Source organism: Odontesthes bonariensis, chromosome 9, assembly GCF_027942865.1.
Source record: "Odontesthes bonariensis isolate fOdoBon6 chromosome 9, fOdoBon6.hap1, whole genome shotgun sequence".
Taxonomy (NCBI): Eukaryota; Metazoa; Chordata; class Actinopteri; order Atheriniformes; family Atherinopsidae; genus Odontesthes; species Odontesthes bonariensis.
Window position 1 is genome coordinate 10065028 of NC_134514.1, and position 21463 is coordinate 10086490.

The 21463-nt window shown below is 37.6% G+C and overlaps 1 protein-coding gene across 4 annotated transcripts in view; it reads left to right on the plus strand.

Annotated features, from left to right (window-relative positions):
* Positions 1–14757, plus strand: part of LOC142388129 (cell adhesion molecule 2-like) — a 216020-nt gene extending 201263 nt beyond the window's left edge. For 3 of the 4 annotated variants that reach the window (XM_075473053.1, XM_075473050.1, XM_075473052.1), the window contains 6 exons: positions 2865–3023; positions 3310–3400; positions 3565–3743; positions 10970–10996; positions 12729–12851; positions 12945–14757. In XM_075473053.1, coding sequence (XP_075329168.1) covers positions 2865–3023; positions 3310–3400; positions 3565–3743; positions 10970–10996; positions 12729–12851; positions 12945–13063 — 698 coding nt within the window. In that variant the 3' untranslated portion in view covers positions 13064–14757. The remainder of the gene's footprint in view (positions 1–2864; positions 3024–3309; positions 3401–3564; positions 3744–10969; positions 10997–12728; positions 12852–12944) is intronic. The other variant, XM_075473051.1, reaches the window with a different exon arrangement.
* The last annotated feature ends 6706 nt before the right edge of the window (positions 14758–21463 follow it).

Consider the following 21463-nt stretch of genomic DNA (forward strand, 5'->3'; position numbering starts at 1 on the left):
ATAGTCATTAGAGGGAGGGCAAATAACCTCCGAGGATAACCGAGGAAAGATGCTTTCATTCTACTCCCAAATGGCTTCAGCAGGAGCTTTATTTTACCAATATAGGGGCACCAACCAAATGTGGCCGAGGCTCGCCAGGGATAGACCATGACAAACAGATGCTTCATCCAGTGACCTGACAGCCATCTTCTGAAAGCACTTGATGTTTTTAAACTTTCCAATGAAGAATTCCCAGATGGTTCTATGAAATAAACCATCTGGCATGTCTGGTTATTATTCTGTAGAAGCTAAGAATATTAAATTAGAATAAAAAGATTAGATTCAATTATTATTAAAATAAATGTCTCGCTACATATTAAATTTTGAATAAAACATTTCATTAAATTAAAAAAAATGTATGTATTTGCTAGCCTACAATCGAAGACCACTGGATGTGAAATTATGGAGTGTCACAGAAAATCAGTGTCACATAATTATACAGAAAAAACACCTGTAAGCATGGATTAAGTCTTAATGCTTTAACATACAGTATAAAGTATTACCATTGGTTCTAACTTAGACCACCTGTTTTATATTCGCCATCTCAACAGGAAGCCAGCACAAATTTACCAGCATAGCATCGACATTATGCTTCTGTGCCTCACTAAAATAATAAACGTGCTCGACTGGTCGTTATGGATTGACAATTTCCAGTGTCAAATTAAAGACTATAACAGCTGCCAAATTAAGGTAAACAGTTTTTCCTGATGAACGGACTCATTCTTAAAGGCATTTTAATGGCTAATGAGGTGAGAAATGAGATCACGGGATGTAAGAAAGAAGAGGAAATGTTTGTTGATTTTTTTTCCATTTTTCTTTTTGGTTCAACTTTTAAAGCTCTAACTACTGACTAACAGGCAGTCAATTGCAATCTGTGGTGAGCAGAGGGTTCTGTTTTGTTTTGTAGAGCCATTGTCTGAAATTATTGTAAGGGGAAATATTACCCATAGATAATGCTTCTGATGCCTTTGTGAAATATGAAATATGCGCTAAATTGATATAGATGTATTTCTTTAGCTTGACACCATAACCTAAGAAACATAAAACAGTAATTCATCTGAGGGGAAGCCAGTGTTTAAGTACTCCATGGTATACCAGTGTGAGTTCTAGTATCTTTGCAATGCCCGGACATCTTAAAAGCAATCAAATCCAGTCCAGCGACTTTGCCGTTTCCTCAAATGATGCAAGTGATATGTGATGTGTGTGGTATTATTGCTATTTCCTGTTACTGTTACTTTACATTTCCAAATGTGTGTATGCTTGTGTCAGCAGAAACTTTAAATCATAAATCAGTTCCTGGGTGGAAAACATTTGCAAATTGAAATTTAATCAGAAATGTCTACAGTCAAATTAACATATATATCAGTTGTAGTTTACAGTACAAGAGAAACAGTTGTGTTAGGGTGGAGAAAAGATTAGTTGGACTCATCTTTGCAGCCTCTTATGGGGAACTTATTGGCTGGAACAACATAGAAACATCTTACATGGCAGCATACACAGAATTCCCAACTACAACAGCTTGTGAGATCCTCTTATACTTCCTGATAACATTTCTGTGTGTACGTGGCCAAAACCCAATCTCTGTCCGGCACCACTGTATCTGAGATTGCCACAACATCTTCCGTTATCACCTTGACAGAGAACATTCTGACCCTAAATAATAGGTGGTGTGAGCAGTGGCAAAGCCCTGCTCCCTCCCACACTTCTAACTTTGATCTCGATGAAGTTGTGTTACTTTACAGAAAATGAAAACGTACACTCTTAGGGTGTCGGAGGATAGACTGCAAAAGTAGTTCTGGAGTTATTGCAGCAATAGTGGTAATAGGGCTCCTAATAGTCTAATAATATAGTAATCTACTTGTACGTGGCAAAATCAAAGATAAATAGTAGGAAGTGACAAATGAAGCAGAACAGCCTAAATAAGAATGATATGGGTGATCTGGTTTTCATTGCAAATAGCTTTTAGAATTTAATACACTAAGATTTTGTGAGCTGTGTGCATCTGTGTGTTTGTGGAGGAGTGGAGTGAGTACATAGGTATATATTGATTGATTCAGGGTCGCATTGGATGGCAGAGAGTCCAAAGGGGAGAGGATGTAATGTGAGCAGGATGTAAAGGGGTTGAGGTGAGAAGGATACCATCTACAAATAAGTCCTTGAGGGGTCATGGTTGGGTAATGTCTTGTTAGGATCCAATAGCCTTGTACTGCCTTTTCTGGAGAAAAGAGGCAATACCAAATTAGGTGCCGACTGGAGGGTGGCAGGAAGATGCAAAGAAAATCCAATTATGAGTTAAGATGCATTTATAGATTTATAGACATCATGAAAGACCAGGGGAAAAAAATGCAAATCAAAATGTGGAGCCGTTAAGGGTGAATATTTTGGTACGATCTAAGAAAAGAATTTAAAAAAGAGGGAGGAAAGGAAAAGCATGACAACAGCCAAGAAAATCCATCCCACTCTGCTGTTTGTTTGAGAAGGATGTTTGAGAGATGGTCCTGAAGGAGCAAACACGCCCAGCCAACCGAGTCAACTCTCACACTGCTCTCCCTTCACTATTCGCCATACTTTGACTTGACTTTCAAAGGCAAAAGATTCTCTTCCTCAAAAGAGTTTCAGAGATTATTGGAAGAGGAATATCTTTAAATAATATTTAATGTTTTTTTTTCCATTTACATTATTTTTACATAAAATGTTTTGCTTCATTTACTAAAAAAAAAAAAAAAAAAATGCCTCACAAAAAATCAAAAGCCAAAACTAGTCCCAAAGAACATTATTAATTCACAAGCATGTTTCACCCTGATTTGTTTTCTGACACTCTGCAGGCACAAAAGAGGTCAACACTACAGGAAAGTCATCCACGGTAAAAAGTAGCCTCCAGTTCCAGGTGGACAAACGGGATGATGGGGTCGCCTACACCTGCAGTGTGGAGCATGTATCTCTGTCAAAACCCGACGTGACAACCGAGGTCCTGGAGGTCCACTGTGAGTGCAGTCCTTCCCCACAAAGCTGGATTAGCACTGAGAAGAAATACAGGGATTGAGATTACATTTATGTCTGCAAGTTTAGCTTTGCATTTGTTCTGGATTAGCATAGGATTAGTTTGCAGGTAAGGGATTAGCACCATAGCCCAATGGGGATATGGGCCACAGCTAAAAGCCTCCCAAAGGGCAAAGAGCTAACGACTGCCGTATTTTCTTAGTGTTCGAGTTAAAGCCTCTAATACACAGTCCTGCTATAACACTGTATTTTTTTGTTTCTTCCCTGCAGATGCTCCCCAAGTGGAGATCACACATTCACTGATTATTCCACAGGAAGGACAATACTTCAAATTGGAGTGTGCTTACATAGGCAACCCAAAGTAAGTAGGAACTTATTTACAGCTTCAATTTGTGGGTATTAGTTAGAATAAAGATGGGCAGAAATTGGACTGAGAGATGTGATTTCTCTTCATTTTACATTTATGTAGTTTTTACTTTAGAAATCATAAAAAAGTCAAAGTTTTTTTTTTATTTTCTTTCCCAGACCTGAACCAGTACTGTGGTATAAAGATGGAGGTGAGCTGCCTGATATTGAGCGGATGATTGTGGAGGGCAGGGATCTTACAATCACCACATTAAACAAAACGGACAATGGCACATATCGCTGTGAGGCCAGCAACCACGTCGGGACCAGCTTTGCTGAATATATATTGTTTGTATACGGTGAGTAAGGGCTGTTGTTGTTATGCATTATCAGTTTTACTGATGCTTCAACATTCACTTTGCTGCTCCCCTTATGGTAACCCCTGTTACGTTGGTAAATGTTATAATAACGGCTCTCTAAATCAAAAAGGCTGATTACAAGGGAAAACAAAATCAAAACGCTGAGAAAACTTGAATGGACTAGCCTGACAAATATAGACACAAGGAACTAGGAAGCGCACGAGAGGGCGTAACGGTGAGGATCTGACAAAGAGTGAAGGAGAGCGGGAGATTAAATACAGAGGAGGGTGATTGGTAATGAGTGCAGCTGAGGATAAGTGAACGCAGGTGAAGGGAGTGGAGCTGATGACTATGCTGAAGAGAGACTGAGGAAAAAAGTGAGGAAGTGACAGAATCCAAACAAGAAACAGAATGGAAAACGAACATCAAAAAACATCAACACAACACGGATCAAGACACCAAAATGTGTAATTCAGCTTAACTTGAAGACACAAACTTTATTTCAAATCAAAACATTTATACATGCAAGTGGTTTAACCGATGGTCATTAAGTTATATGAACTTGTTACTCAGTGCTCATATACAACAACCATTCTTACAATATTATAAAAAAAAACTTCTTTCTCTTATCAAACACACCCACAAGCTCTGAGATGTTTACGGCTCTGTCTCACAAGAAAATGTGAAACAGTCACGTGACAGAAAACTATATTTTTACTGATTTTTTTTTTTCATCATCATTCAGTATTTCAAGCTCATTTTGCATGTTAAACTGAAGAGGACTTGGCACCCATTAATTCAAGATTTTTTTTATATAATACATGATTACAGGGTCAATTTTAAGGCAAGCCATGAATTTTCCTAAACTTAAACACCTTGTTTTAAATATCTAACCTTAATATTTATGATTTTAATACTTTAACCTTAACCAAGTAGCTTGTTATGTGTAAACAGCAACTGAATGCAAAAACAACTCTGAAATATAAGTAACTGATAATACAAATAAGTACGTCAAAGTAACTTTCCTTGAAGGAACCATTGGTCAAGATGGGACTCGGAGGCCCCACAACATGAAAAAACTTTTAATTTAAACATTAAATTTTCACATCATATACATCCGATACTGAATGTTCCTGCTCTAAGACTGATGTTGAAACAGTAAATTGGGATAAATGTATATCTTATCATCAACAGCGGGCCCAATAAGAAGTAATTACGCTTTCGACTCTAAATCATATCCTGTTGATTGCAGCTATTATACTCCTCCCTCCACCTGTCACAGTCATAAGTGAACCACAGCTCTATGAATATCAAAGCTTTGAAATTGATGACGCTGACGATAAACACAGTCCTGTATGTAATGATCTCAGTCGTCTGAAAAGCAACAACTCTGTATTCGAGGTGTGTGGAGAGACTGTGAGTTGTTGTGGCAAAAAAAGCCTGATTAAACTTCCGCTACATAGAACATAGCGATGGTCTGATTAGAAAAAATGCTACGTGGGCGAGACAGACTTCAATCACTGTGTCCTTGAAGATGGCCATGGCAGGAATTATCCAGGTACACACAGAGACAGAACAATTAATAATGTAACAAAAGGTGTTGATATTGTTTTCAGGCTACCTGTTGCCATATTTTATGGCTTAAGTGATTAGAGGGGTCACATCATATTTACAGTAATGGGAAAACATCTATTTGCAGTTGACACAATAATCACTATGGCAAACACCAACTTTGAATTTCATCAGAGAACTGTAAAAAAAAAAAAAGATTGACAAGAAAAGCAATTTCGGTGATGGTCAGTGGAAGAAACTTTTATTATCAGCAAACTGAAAATATTTTCAAAGCTGGGAAAGAGCTCAAAATAAGGCTTAACATTGCCTGCAGACGCCTATAAGACTTGGAAGGACCCCTTAGTATCAGATTTAAACATATGCCTGTGGGGTATTAACTTGCATTAACGTGTCAACGTGCAGGGTCATCCGTAAAATTCAGTTTCAGGTCTAAACTTCAGGTCCTTCAATATCCAAAAGAGACACCTATATGCCACTGTTATCAGAGGCATTTATGTGATAATCAGGAAAATGGCAAAGTCAAAAAATTTGTTTCTGTCATAATATGAGACAGAGCCTAAAAGCAGGTTTCTCATTCCTGATTGCAAGGTCGACAGTTCGATCCCCCACAGGTATGCATAATAAAGTGTTGGTATCCATGGTCACAGAGTTGGAGGGGGACCCAAATGCAGACTGGCTGGAGGCAAACTTAACGATGACTCCCATAAAAGTCTATTAATTAAACCAACGGCGCAGTAGAACTAGAAATCCAAAAGGAACTAAAAATTAAAACCTAAAAAATCCATAAACAAACAAACAAAAAGCTCGCAAAATGAAGCAACAAGCAGAAAAAACTCAAAGGGAAAGAGACAAGGCCTATGAGTGAGGGAACTGGAGAGCTATAAAAACTGGAAGGGTTGATGAGTCGAGTGACAGCAGGTGAGTAATTAACAGGAGACAGGTGTGAATTCAGACCGGAACAAGACCAAGACAGCTGAGAACATCTTGGGGTATTGACAATAATAGAGTCGTTTCAACTAAACCAAGGACTCAAAGAAGCTTGGCACTAAACGTATGACTTGGTTAAACAAAAGCTTGAAACTAAACAGGACACAGATTACAAACTTGTATGATAAAAGCAAGTCAACAGCTGAATCGAACACGGCGGACTGAGGACTAAAACAGAATACACAAAGAATAAAGCTCAAACAAAATACCGGAACTCAAAGTGCAACCGAACCAAAACAGAAAACAGGGACTAAACCGAGGCACTAAGTCCACCTAAAGCAAAACGTAGAACAAACGCTCAAGCAAAGATGATAATCAGATAAAGAACATTATCCAAACATGAGAAAACAATAGACTAAAATAATAAACTAGAATAAAAAAACTATGAACTACAACGCCATTAACATAACAAAGCCCGCAAGCCCAACAATAAAGCGTCTTTGGGCAAGACGCTGAATCCCAAGCTGCTCCAGACAGCTCATGAGCACCTTGCATGACAGTTCCATTAAGTTTGGGGATTGTGAGAATGTGTGATGTCCTTTAAAGGAACTTATGAAGACAAGGTGCTATATTACCTGCAAACCATTTGCTATTTCTCCCACGCTTAATTAAAGGACATTTATATCCTATAGTTCCAGATGAAGACCATCACTTCATTTGTCAGCACGACAATCTGTTGTTCTCCAGATTTGGAGATCACGACCCACTTTCAAATATTGCATTTGGCTCTATTTTAACCCATTAACATGCCACATATCACTACATGTGTACTTAACATGAGTTTCTGGACTCTTGCTGTGAGGAAAAACAGAAAGGAACAATAATAATATTAATTAAAAAAGAAAAGGCTTTCATGATGCAGAATTTAGTTTCAGAGCTCTGCCTGGAGGAGAAATAAGTTAATCCCAAGAGAGTGGCTGGGTTGAAAGAATGAAGACAACTTGTTGCAGGAGATGGATCGTTAAGACCTCAGCAGCCCATATTTATCACATTAATCAGATACAAACAAGAATAAGAAATGATACAGGAACAAGGGCAGAAAATTCAAATTCAACATGGATTTATTTGTTTCCATTTTTGCCAATTAAACATTCCCACACAAGAGTGTGGTTCGTCTGGGTGTTACTTATAAGAGCACAGAGGAGTTATTCAACTCACAAGCAGTTATTCGATGCACAGCAGCCTCTTTGTGTGATTGTGTGAAAGGCAGAGGCTTTGGGGAGAGAAAGCCATTCTTTGCCAAAAGTGAAGGAAAGGGAAGATGACACATTTGTCCTTTCAGCTTATGTTATCTCAGTGGCCTCTTTCAGCATGCTCATTGAATAGGGGTAGACAGCAATGTCAAGCTCGTCTATATCCTCCTGTCACCTCCAGCTACCGTGCACTGGTTCAAGGCTCCATTCGTCACATTTCACAACCAAGCTGCAGCCTAAGATTTTTCTATTACTTCAAATTAAAAAGAAACTTGTTGGATTTGCTTGGGCTGCGTGATTTATATGTGCCTAGAAGCTGTTTCTCACTCTTTGTGAGATAAACTGAGGAAATAACAAAAATGATAATCCTCAGCAGCCCTCTCACTAAATACGAAGGTCCAGGTTGCTAGGGAAAATGAAAAATTGAGTTGAGCACAGAAAAAACAAGTGTGAGACAGGCTCATTTCCACTGATGATGACACTCATTCTTCAGAGCTACATTGTGTCTGGCTGAACACTTGCCAGGTCTTTTACGGATCATCTGAGCCTCCAAACCTAATTTGCTAATGACAGGGGAGCTGAGAAACCATAAATGTCATCAGTCTGCCACAATTTATCATCGTCTGAAATGATCCTCTTTAATAAACTGTATGAGATACAAAGAGGAAACACTGCACACAAGATGTTGAAGAAGGCCACAATCATCCATGAAGCTGTAGCCTTACTTCTTTCCTCTTCCCATCACATTTTCCTCTGTTTGATTTTACATTTTCACCTCAACGAGCATGACACATTTCCCATTTTCTCTGTGTGTAGGCCTATTTGCCAACCAAGCATCAAGCCCCGACAAAGTTTAACAGATGTAAAAGATAAATCCTTAATGCCCAACTCATCCGTTCCCAAAAGATATTGCTGTTCTGATTTATTCATTCAGAACTTAGGTTAGTTGTGCTGCTATTGTATTTTATCATCGGTGCATTTTTTAAAAATGATTTTTGCTTGTATTTGCCGAGGTGAAAGATAAGAATTAACCTGAACCAGCCATGCACAGTAATTGATTTGTGCTGTTTAATTTCCTTTTAAGTTTTCTCGTGTTGAGCTTGCTCCCCACAGAAAGGTTTGTTTTTGCTCTATTGTTCCTATTTTAATATAGCAGACGTCATCACCTTCGTGCCTCCAGCTCCCTTGCCTCCCTCTCTAGCTCCATTCTTCCAATCTTTTAATGCAGACATTCCCACATCAGCCTCAGTTAGTCACAGCTGTGTTCGCAGGTACACTCGCACTCTCTTTTCTTGCTCTGCCTCAACACTCTATGCACTCACAAACACGACATTGAGCACACGGTTGATGATTGATGAGCTAACAACAAAGCTTTGAGCTAGAAAATAGCATTGTTTTACTTGATGATTTCAATGTTCACCCATTCTCACTCTCATTTGAGATTTGCTTTTTGTTTGTTTATGCACAGAACTGTTTTATTACTGTTCATGAGGAAACGTTGCAAGATCGAGTTTTTAGATAATTTATTAACTGTTTGTAAACCATTGCAAAAATATGAATATCTGTGTAGAAGCAGAAAATTGTGTTCGATTGTTTACCAAAATCACGTGCCTAAATGTGCATGCTCCAGTTCATCTCTCTGAATGGTATTAGTGTTGTAGTGTTTGTATATGACTTAGTTATACTGAGCCACAAGAGCAATCTGCAGGTAAAAGATAATAAATGGTTGCCATGTATAAATAGCTATGATGTTATGATGAAAAATACAAAGGTTACTGAGATTTGGGATGCACTGCATTTCAATAAACAAGCCATGAAGCTCATGAGTGCATGTCGGATTGTCTTGTAAACACACAAAGGGCTTGTTTATATGCTTTGTTTGTCACTGAAATGAATTATGTGTCATGTGGAGGTTTAGCAAACATGAAGGCGAACATGTAGGATGTTTTTTTTTTCGCATAAATTATTTTTGCAAAGCTGGTTTTGTTATACCATTTCAAATTGTTCATCTTCATCGCCAACGTCTTCAAAGTTGCAGAACTACCTCCCAAGCAATGACCAAAAAAGTACAGATAATATTATTATTTGAAGCATTTCGGTGCTGGGCGTTTATCTTCATTTTGCCTGAAGGTCCGATGTTTTGCCTGATGCAGGTCTAGCACTAAAACATTGTGACTAAATGAAATTCTGGAAGCTACACAGTGTGCAGGAGTTTGTTCTCCTACTTTGTTCATCCCTTTCTATGTTACCTATCACAAGAAATAGGTACAAACTTCTTCCTTTACCATCAGTGTTTACCAGCTTGCAGTCTTCAAAACTGCCCCACCCTATCATGCATAATTGTAGATCAGGGGAACAGCATGAAGCAGTAGGACTGCAAATGCATCTCGTCTTAAAACTGTAAAGACTAATAATGATGGAATTTATTGTATATATTTACAGTTTTGGGAATCTAAAGTATGTTCACAGGAAACAATGTGTTTCTCATTATGTTTGTTACCGTAACCCTTTCTCTCACATTGTGGAACTCTTCATTTTAGCTTGTGTCTCTTTTAAGTCCTAAAAAAGCAGTTGCCAAACCCCTAAAAGTTTTGGGCATGAAGGCTATTTATTCCCTGTAGCTCTTTCCAGTTTCATCTTGTAGTTGAAGTTGTACTGATTCTTTCCTATTTCCTCTGTTTATGAAAGGGTCTATAACAAAAAGAATAGCTATACAGCCCTATCCCACAGGTTTTCAGGAGTGGTTGTTCTGATGTACGTAAAACATACAGGCTATCTGATCTCGTCTACCTGAATCTGTAGGTGGCACTCAGAGCAGAAAGGCCCAGTTAATGCACTGATAACAGATTTTTGCACATGATATGTTTTGTTTCACGCTTGTTAAGGTTAGAAATATGATTTTTAGTGTCCTTAGCCAAATTATTAAAAACCTATCAGTCAACTTGTACCAAAACCTTCTGCAAGTACATCTCATATTTTTTTTAATTGACCTATTAAGGATGAACATTACAGACTTCGTACAAAAAAATTATTTTGCATATTTACCTCTGCTTTTCTTTCTTTCCTTGTTTTTCAATATAATGAGAGTAATAATAAACTTTATCTAAGTAGAATTTTGTGGAACAATGTTACAAAGCAGCAAAACAGATCAAACTAGAAAGGCCAGAAGAAATTAACATGTGCAAAGTAATGATATTTTTCAAAGAAAACCCAATAAATCTGTATAAAAAGGTATGAATAGATATTAGACAACCCTTATCTCGTGCTGCTCTGCAAGAGAACATTTCTGCTGGATGTTCAGTAAAGCATTTAGGCAGTGCGCTTCGCTTTCTGTCACTTGTGTGCTCTGTCAAGTAAAAGCTAAGATCCTGCTAATCTTTCATGTTTTGCTTTGGATTTTGTGGTCACCTTTCTTTTCACGGTGTTCCCCTCGTCTTTCCTCAATGCTGTCACTGTCTACAACCGTGGCAACAGCTAAAGACTTTCCAGGGCCTACAACAGGTAAATATCTCAGCAGATGATCATTGCAAGCCAGATTTAGAGTGTGTGATGCTGGAACTGGCTCTGGGACTGGCTCTGGGTCAGGACACATCATGGCCTCACCCATCATGAGCCAAATCATCCCCATGCATGGATGCTCGCTCTGCTGACACCAGACGCTGTCTCTCCAGCCATGTCATGGGCTGCATAAGTTTTCACACAATATGTTTTCCATTTCAGTTTGTCGTTGCCCAAAAATCATGTAATTACAGCGAAAGAAAATAAAACTTTTTGTGGAACCATTATATTTTTCTAATATCAGATCACATTGTTCTTGTAAAATATTTCTGTTTACTATACTTCAGATTCCTCCATGATTTAATCATTCTACATTCTCAGTATGATGTTGCTGTAATGGTATCTTTTTTCTTTAGATAAACCTGTATATGTTTTAGGTCTGAAATATGTGAGCTTGTGTCTGTGCAACGCAGGATGGACAAAGGGCAGACATAAGATCTTTAGTTCATGATGTCTACCTTAACATCAGCTCAGGCAGAACATCGATAACTGAAACGCTGATGTCCCTGTGTTATAAAGGAGTGACCATAGTTTTGCGTTTGTGGCTGCAGGATCTCGAACGTCACATGCATTTGTTCTTATTTTTGCAACCATCTTAAACTGCGGTGTTACCTCCCCGTTGTTTACAACAGAACTGGCACAGGAATAGTACACGGTCTGCTTAGACAAGCATGAATATCAAATGCTTTTTACCAATTTCTTCAGTGGCTTAATAAGACGCGGTAAGTTATTCTTATTTCTGTGGCAGTGTGCATCATGTGTGATATGAAATTTGCTTATGCTCCTTGCTGACAGTGGATTCACCTATACCGATCATTATTCCCATTAAAATGCAGCCAAAATCGAGTTAATGCAAATTTTTAATGAAACAGTCATTGCCTCAAAGCCTTCTGTGCCTGCTTGTGAGTTACCTGATAAAACAACATTGGTGATTCTGTTGTGCATGTAGTCAGATAAAATGCATGATACACAACTTCATCTTTTTTTTTTTTTTTTAAGTCTAACACTCTAAATGAGGGTTATATTTTGTTAACAGAGTGGGATAACAAGGTTTGTAACATCCCCGCCGTCATTTCCCAGGGTGACTTTGCAAAACCAAGCACGAGCCATGGCCATTCATCAGCTTGAGATAATGAGAGCACAAGAGGTGCACAGTAAAGACACAGACACTCACAGTTTATTACAGCACCAAGACATACTCCAGCCTGTGAAACCCTCAGCTCTCCTTCTGCCTTTAGGATGTCTCATGTTGAATAAATTTTTTTTTTTTTTTAAATTGACCCTGAGCTGCAGGATGAGGCGAATGAAAAGAAGAAACATAAGTTAGTGTGTGCAGAGTCTCTGACAAAAAAACTAAAGCATCACTCAAGAGCTCAACTTCAGTTCTATAGCAGCACATTAGTGCTGTTGGCACTTTTTGAATGGTAATTTGTAATGGTACCTGTGATTATTTCTGTAATATCATAGTTCAAGCACTTGAAATCAGCAGGTTGCTCTAAATATGCTAAAAAGGTCATTTGGGACTGTTGCGCTTTGTTTTCGGTACATTTGCAAGATCAATCTATATTCAGTGCTGTTGAATGGATGCCTACAGCTGCATAAAACTGTGCCATAGCATCTTATTGTTGACAGTTCCTTCAATTTCCCCTTCCTCTCTGTTTCTGCCATCTTTCAGATCCTAATGCTTTAGGACAACATGGACCTGACCACGCTTTAATCGGTGGTGTTGTCGCTGTCGTGGTCTTTATCACCTTGTGCTTGATAATAGTTCTTGGACGATATCTCGCTAGACATAAAGGTGAAAGAGTTCAATTGCATTCTTTTTCAATTAATGGCAACGCTGTGACTTTTTTAGCTGGTGGATTACTGTGTTTGTTTTGTATATTTACAGGAACATATCTAACACACGAGGCCAAAGGAGCAGAGGACGCACCTGACGCTGACACAGCAATCATCAATGCTGAGGGAAACCATGTGCATGCAGAGGAGAAGAAAGAGTACTTCATTTAGGCTTCTTGCCATTCTCCTTTCTTTTAACTTTCAACAGCAGACATGCAATTTTAAGCAGCTTCAGTGTTACTACATAATCTGTTCTACTTTACATGTTACTCTCGTCTTTTACAGAAAGTTTATGCTTGGATATGCTTGTTTTCAAAGCATTCACTAACAAAATAGCTTTCTCCTTTTGTAATAAATAGAAACCATGAATTAGCCCTTTTTCAGTTTTCTGGTGCCTAAATGCTGTAAATTTTTTGCATTTCTTTCCTGACTGCATTAATGTCTTTCTCTACTCTCTCCTAATTAATGTGACACAGAACTTTTTTGCAGATTTTTTAAAATTCAGAAGGAAAAACAAATGTGCTTCATCTCAACATAGAATCAGGTCTTAGCTATTCAAACAGTTTTCCTATCAGAGCAGAACATTTGAAGTGAAGAATTTTTAGCACCACAGCCATAACGCACACGTTTAAAGCATCATAAATGAAAATGATAGAACAAAATGTAGGAGCACAATCTATGCGATTGTCGAATAAATTCAGTTTCATCTCTGCACCGTCGGTACATTATCGCACTTATTTGTTTTCATTTATTATTTGTATATTGCATTGTTGTTTTATACCAACAGAGAAGTTAGAAAATTAAAGCACAAAGTCTGAGGACTAATATAGAAGGAAAATACATCAACCGTTTATCATCTCAGGATTCAATTTGAGTCTAGATGGAGATTGAAGTCCAAAACGTGATGATGATTTCAGTTATTTTCATGGGTGAGATTCATCATTTCAAGCTATTCGATGTAAGATCCAAAATGAGCGAGTGGAACCTTGTAAAGGTTAATTTTTTTGTGTTGAATTTCATTGAACAACTATGCTTAATGTGTGGATATTGCTGTAAAATACTTTGCTAACGTGAATATTGGTGAACAATATTGTTGAATCTTGGGATCCCTGACGCATTGAAATTTGTATATTTGCATTTACATTATTTAAAGTACTCCACAAGTCTTGATTTCTCATTCACCCATCTAAAAGTAGTCTGTTTTGCCACAAGGCATGTAAGTATTTGATTTCAGTAAAATGAAGAAAAACGCTGGTGATAGCTTTTGATTTCAGGTCATATCAGTCTCTGTCACTTTGATAAGTGTTTTGAAGTTTTCCTCAAATAGGGATTCTAATGAATTGCTTGAAATAAAATAAAAAAATCTAAATATATGTATTTATTATAACTGATTGACATTTATTATATGATACTATATTGATCGATATTATTGCTGTTGATACTAAAGTAGTTGTCTGACATGGACTTTTCCATTTCTTTCTGTAACCTATCATAAAAAATGTACAAGGATCACCATTATGGCCTTTGAGTTTGCTGCAAACAGTACTGACATGTTGAGGCATTGGTGAATCAGACATCCCCTCACTGTATATAATCACTGTATCAAAGACACTGAAACACATTGCCAATGCTCATACATGTTATTTTGTTAGTTCATTATAATGCTATAAATACTCATTTTGTATAAAGATTTAATTGCTGTAATTAATTTGCTTTTTATGGAGGATGTGTGAGGTTTACTTTTTTTCTCAGTATTGAATATTCATTTTTCAACAATGCCACTGTAAAAAAAAAAAAAAAGTAAGAGAAAGAGAAAATGAAAAAAGAGAGAAAGTGCGGATTAAAATACGAACAACTTGAAAACTGGCATTTTGTTCCATTTTGTTGTGACAAGATTTGTACTTTAAAATGAACTCAAGATCAAAACTATGTGCTTGTGAATTACAGTGCTATTACCTGCAGTCATTTCAGCTATTAAACAGCTTCAACAGCTCGGTGAAAGAAGTACAATTTGATTGACAAAGCTATAATTGTTATTCAGTGCAATAGTTAAGTACTTTTCAGCCTTTAGTATTAAGTATATTTGCAGTGTCAAACAAGAAGAGAGATCAAAAAATAAATAAAAAGCATGGAGCTCCTCGGAAAGTTTGCCTGAAGGTCTCAGTTCTAATCATGATTTGTTCATTAATAGGAGGTGTCAAAAGAAAACTCGGGTCTCCCAGAGTTCATAACCATCTCACCAGAGCTGAGTTTGATATATTAAAAGGGTTTTTGTGAAACCTCCCGCAGACATCAAGGCAGGAGGTTGCTGCTTCAGTTGTTGACAAAGGAACTACACACAAAAAAAGAGAAAAAGAACACCACAGACAAACCGCTCTGTGATCTAACCTCACCATCAAAAAAGTTGCAGCCCACACGATGCATTTGTCCATACGTCAGAAAATGTGTCACAAGAAAGCCGCAGAACTTGTGAGATGCTGATGTTTTACAGTGCCTGTTGTTTTGTACACCTGTTGCAAACCTAACCGTGTATTTAGCTTTGTTTGAGCCTAATCATACCTTTTTTTTTATCAATAACCCAAACCAAGTTCATGTTACGCTGATAACTTACCCGAAGAAATTATTTTTTTATGCTTAACCTGATCTGACAGCGAAGTAGAAAAGTTGACGGTCTTTGGACAAGATTGGGTCAAACAGGGCTAAAAGGCTCACGTGACAGTATGTAGGACACCGTCACCATCCACCTCATCCTGCCACTTTACAAGCATTTCTTCAGTATCACATTTTTGACATCACATAACTGTTTAAAAAAATGAAAAACACAAGGATGGTACAATTGACAAAGAAAAATGTAATGTTTGTAGAGGATCTAACATTTTTGTAGCACTTAAAAACTAATTGTGATTTATTGTGAAACTTACATTTACTATAAACTAAGAGTGATTAAACTTACATTCAGCTGAAGCAAAAGATGATCACAGTGTCTGACATTTTGTACTAATCTGGATACTGCCAGGATACATAATGTTATGTGAATATCAAAGAAGGCACCTTTTGTGGTCCATTATCATAGCTCCGGTGACACAAACGAACCTTTTGAAATTTGAGGACTGATATGATCGCCTTCCGTAAATTACTGAGCTCATATTAAGTTCCTCAGCGTCCTTAAAGAAAGATGTCGTTCCAGGACACAGGAACCAGATCATTATGGTCCTCCATTCTTCAGCTCCCATTGACCTTGAGCATAATGCTACTTCCCAGTAGACTAATGTTGCCATTATCAACACGCTGTCCAGCCAACCATCTGCCTGCTTCACACAGCGCCCAGCTCCCCCTCTCATCTCTGTTCCCGGTGCTCACTTCATAATCATTACCACAAAAAGCCCAGCCAGTTCAAATAAACATCAGCTCCCACTATTGCACTCCTTCACATTATTAAAAGCTCAGTGCTTCGTTAAGCTACAGAAATTGTGATAGACTGTCTTGAATAATGCCTGGCAGAAAATAATGCTAAAAATCCATCATAATTTAGTAATTGGATATCAAAAGGGAGAATATTTATGCGCAATCACAAACAGTGAGTTTGGAAATGGGTTTTCTCCGTACCCTTGAAATGTGAGACGCATACCCTGGGCAATGTAACACAGCATGACCTCTATGGAGGTCTTGTAGGTCTTGCTAAACTGAAGAAATGGATCCCCACTGTACCCTGTAGGCAGAGTCTATATCAGTCTTCCAACTCACAATAAGCTCTTATCATGACAGAACAGAAGTCTCTGACAAAAATTCTTCAGGGACACATTGATATCTTACAGAGAAACATTAACACTTGCACATATTAAGTCTAAAGCGCTATTCGGATTTTGAAGCGTTAATTCTTGAGTAAATAGTCCCTACAATTTTTAAGACATCAAGACCTTGAAAGAGACAAAAGTTTTTACAATAACATGGGCCAAGCTGTTATCTGTACAGTCTGTTTTTTCTTTCTTTTCTCCCCTCCCACAGCTGTGCTGTAGATTAGTGACAGCTGGAGGAGCCATATAGCAACGCTGCACAAGAACCCTGACACGAATTGAAGTTCCTCTTTTGGATTGCTAGTCCAAAGCAATTCCACTTGTTTGCACTATCCAGGCATAAAACTGGCCTTGTGTAATTCAAGTGATTTACACAGGATGCCAAAAGATAAAAGGATTTAAAAAAAGGGGCGGCATAAAATATGCTTAACAGAAGCAATGAAAAATGTTTGTCCTCTGGATTATCTTTATTTATTATATTTTAATTACCGATTTAATTGGTATTAGTGATTCTACGGAGTGACACGGTGATTCATGGAAACCTGAAGTCAATACAAATAACATTAATCACAGCCAGAAACAATCAATTCAACTCGACTGCAGAAGGGGAGTGTTGCAGCGTGTTTGTGCTTTGGGAGGGGGCCAGTTGTCAAATGCTCGGATGCAAGTTTTTCCAGTAGAACATGGCGTAGTAAGAAGGTGAGCAGTGTTACTCATTTTGCCTGTCAGGGGTTTTAATGTGGTGGATCAGTGTGTGTGTGTGTGTTGATGTGTATGCCAGCATGGACAAATGTATTGCAAGATTTACACCTTACCAAAAAGTCTGAACACAGCATGAGTCTATTTGATTCACAGCTCATTCTAATTCTAACAAATAATAACAAGAATTTATCAGAAACAAAATGGACAGGTCTCAATGATTTTCATGAAAAGTAACACAGATTTGACACAGTAGAGAACTGTAGTTATGCAGTCCTATTTGACTTGTAGCTTCAACATGCCCACCTCACCTGTATCTCTGCTGGAACAGAGGGGTGTAGGAAATTAGCTTGAAATGTGCTTTGCTTAATCATATTTGATGAGATTATACAGATCACTCACACTTCTGTTTGTGACAGAACTGAATGGAAGTTAGGAATCAAATGATCTGGAACAAAGAACATGAGCATGTATATCCCCCTAGATGCATCACCATGCTATTAGTCTAGATGAATGTGTACAGTCAGATACAATTCCCTTGTTTGCTGCATGAGAGCTTCCACTTTGTGAGGCAGCGGCTTCACTGTTCAAATCAGGCCACATGCAGGCCCATAGATTGATGAGTGAAATAGGGCTACCCACTGTAATTCTAACTCATTCATCCAAACTGACTCACATTTTCTCCGGTACATCTTTAAATAGCCTGCCTAGGGATTGTCTGCCTGCCATCTGATTTACTCTTCCTCGTATTTATAGATTAAATCAAAACAAACTTTTCAAAATTGTTTAGGTGACTTTAGGTTGTGCAGACTCAGGAGAGTACATAGGGGAAGCTATGCTAAAAGACCTTTTATGTAAGTGTGAGTGTATGTGTGTTGAGGTGGGAGTCCAACACTGTACCTGTGGCATAAGGTATGTAATAAATAGCATACCATCTGTTTGAATTTGAACACTTGAGATTCTTCCGAGGAACTCACAGGAGACTTAATTAAAGTTGACAATGAGTGGGAAATATTGTTCCCCCAATTAAACTATGACTGGAGGAAGTCTTAGCTTTAATTTCTTAACCATTTTTTTCTTTAAAGTAAAAAAACATGGTTTTGCAACATGGTATGTATCCATATATATTATTCCAATGTACCATTTCTATGGTAGTTTAAATCTGACACTTCCCTTTCTCTCTCTCTCTCTCTCTCTCTCTCTCTCTCTCTCTCTCTCTCTCTCTCTCTCTCTATATATATATATATAGCTACAACAGGGAATTATAAAGGATCTGTTCATATGGGAAACTGGTTCAATATGCAGCAGACTTGCTATTTGCTGCATCAAATTGTTTAAAGAAATATTTACCAAATATTGATGGATAATAAAGGTAACAGTCTCAAACTTTTGTTGTATGCCTCTGGAAACTGCAAGTCAGACATTTGTAACTATTTATTACTAACGTATTACTATTTATATATAATGTTGTGTGGCTGTAACCATGGCTGCACAGCAGTCATTGACTTTCCAAACGGATGATTGTGTAGTTTCACTGAATTTGTGATGGCATCAAAAGTCAACAATTGGATGTCAGTCAGTCTTTTAATTTATTCAAAGGACAGAAACCACCAGGATAAAGATTAAAAATCATATGACTGGATATTTGAATTACACAATCACCTTTGAAGAATATTATATTGAAATTCTTTCTCTCATAAATTCCAAAATAGGAATTTCCCTCTCAGTTAACTGGCACTTTTACTGCAAACAGAATATTAATGTGTAAACAGAGTGTTGAAAAGACTGTTGACAAACTGCTCTACCAGCACGCTCCCAGCTGTCTGGATGTGGGTGGACATCAGGTGTTGCCATTAGCCTCATTATCATAGTAATGCCACATGACAACATTAAGTTTTATTATTATCACTTTACATTTTCCTTTCAAGTAGAGAAATATTTTAACACATCATTGAAAGTTAGTCAAAACTGGGACATTTCTATATTTTTTTATTTAAAAATGTGACTGAGAATGTGAGGGCCTGATGACTATCAGTTAGCCATATGCTGCAAATTCTGAATTAACAACAAAGCAAGGTTTTCAAGAAGAATCGGGCAATCTATCTCTTATAAATGTCTGAAATGGAGAAAACAGAGAACTGGAAGATGTTGCATCTGATTCACACAAGGATGTCCAAAAGTCTAACATAATATAATCTGTGAAAAACACTTTGCAATTAGGTCATAACTGAGACCGAGTCAGAGTTTGACTGAGTACATTACCCATGTAACAGAGCTTCTCTTAATTCATTCTCTTTAGCTGCTGCAGCTAAAGAGAGCACAGCGGCAGACAAAAAGCTGGGAATGACCAGTTGGACATGAGGTTTAAATACTTCCTGAGCAGCCAGGCGGTTGTCTTTATGGTGCCCGTCAGTGGGATGGTGGGCTTCGGGGACTCTTCCAGACAGAAAGCTCTGAAAGAAAACTGATTAAATAGTTCTGAGACTGGAGAAAATGTTTAATTCAGCGATATTTAGTATTCATGGGGTGACAAACCATACAAGAGTTCACCTTGAAGGGTCATCGGGAGAGAAAGCCCTGAATCCAAAAGAGCATCTGGGCCGAGTTTCCATAATAACACGTGGAAACACAACTGATTGTTTTGTTAATTGCTTTGATTATAAAGTTTACTTTGGCTGAATTGAAAATGGTAATGCAATATAGACATAGACATAGTAGACATACTGATATGGTTTCAAAAGGAGTTATTTTGTGCAGCTCAGGTGACATTGTGAAAGATTTACTACAATAATAAATACTGTAGTCTATCTGTGAATATAAATTAATTAATTCCTTCACTCATTCAATCTATTTTATTATTAAAGTCAACTGAAATATGCCTGTTTTATGGCATTATAGTGCACCTTATATAAACACAGTGAAGGATTGTGTGCTTGATGAATTGAAAAGCTGTCACCCCATTTATAATCCAACAATACAATACAATACAACTAATACTCTTAAATAACTTGTGATGGAGCTACACAAGCTACACAAGTTAAAATGAGTCTGTAGAGTTTAAACTGTGGACGGATATATGAGTGGAACAATTGTGAATGACAAAATTGTTCGAGTTAGGTTCAGAAAAATGTAGAAGGAATCCACCATACATCCTTTTCATGAGATTAGGCATAAGAAAATGAGCTCTTCATCAAACCCTCTGTTCAGTGTTTTCAGCTTCAAGTGATTCAAAACAATACTATTAATATTAGCTTGGCTGTTTGAAAGAGTGCCAGCTAGAGACATGATGAAATCCCTATGTTAAAGTACCTCACCATGACGTTCCAAACTAATTCAATTATATGGATGACCGGTTCAATACACCTAAAGAATTGGATTATTGTCACCAATGGAAAAAAAAAGTGTAAAAAGGATAATACTAGCAAATCATGGATAAATTCAGTGTTATGTGAAAAAAATATGAATTTCATAAAGAAGTTGCCAAAATAGGCTTAAGGAACGAGGAATGACAAATGATATCTGTAGTCATCTTCCAAGCTATTTACTCCCCATCAACCAGAGATCCTATCTAATATGAATCTTCCGAAGATATTGTCCTTCATCATTACTACAGTGGCTCCAGTGGAGAGATAAAATGTTTTATGGCCAAGTCGGGCAAAGAACAAAAAATGAAGAAAAAATATTAAAACCAGCTCAGTGGAAATTATTAGTTTAAGCAAAAACGGCTGCATCTACAAAGCTGCTTTAGATAGAAGAACTATGCATCGAGTACTGCTCTAAGGGAAGAAATATGCCAAATGTATGGCATTTTTACTTTTTATAAGACTTTTAGTCACAGTCCAGTTCTCCGTTTTCATTTAATATGAAAATATTGATATGTCACTGAATAATGAAACGGTTTGAGGTGAGAGTGGAGTGAAATTAATGAGACGTTTGCTCCAACCATCACCCCCGAAACCATCATCTGTCTGCCATTTTGTGATAATGACAGTGGAATCAGGCCCCTGAGAAGGAAAGAACCCCATAAATTTCCACATCTTGATCTGCTGAACCATCACACTGACATGATGCTCAAATC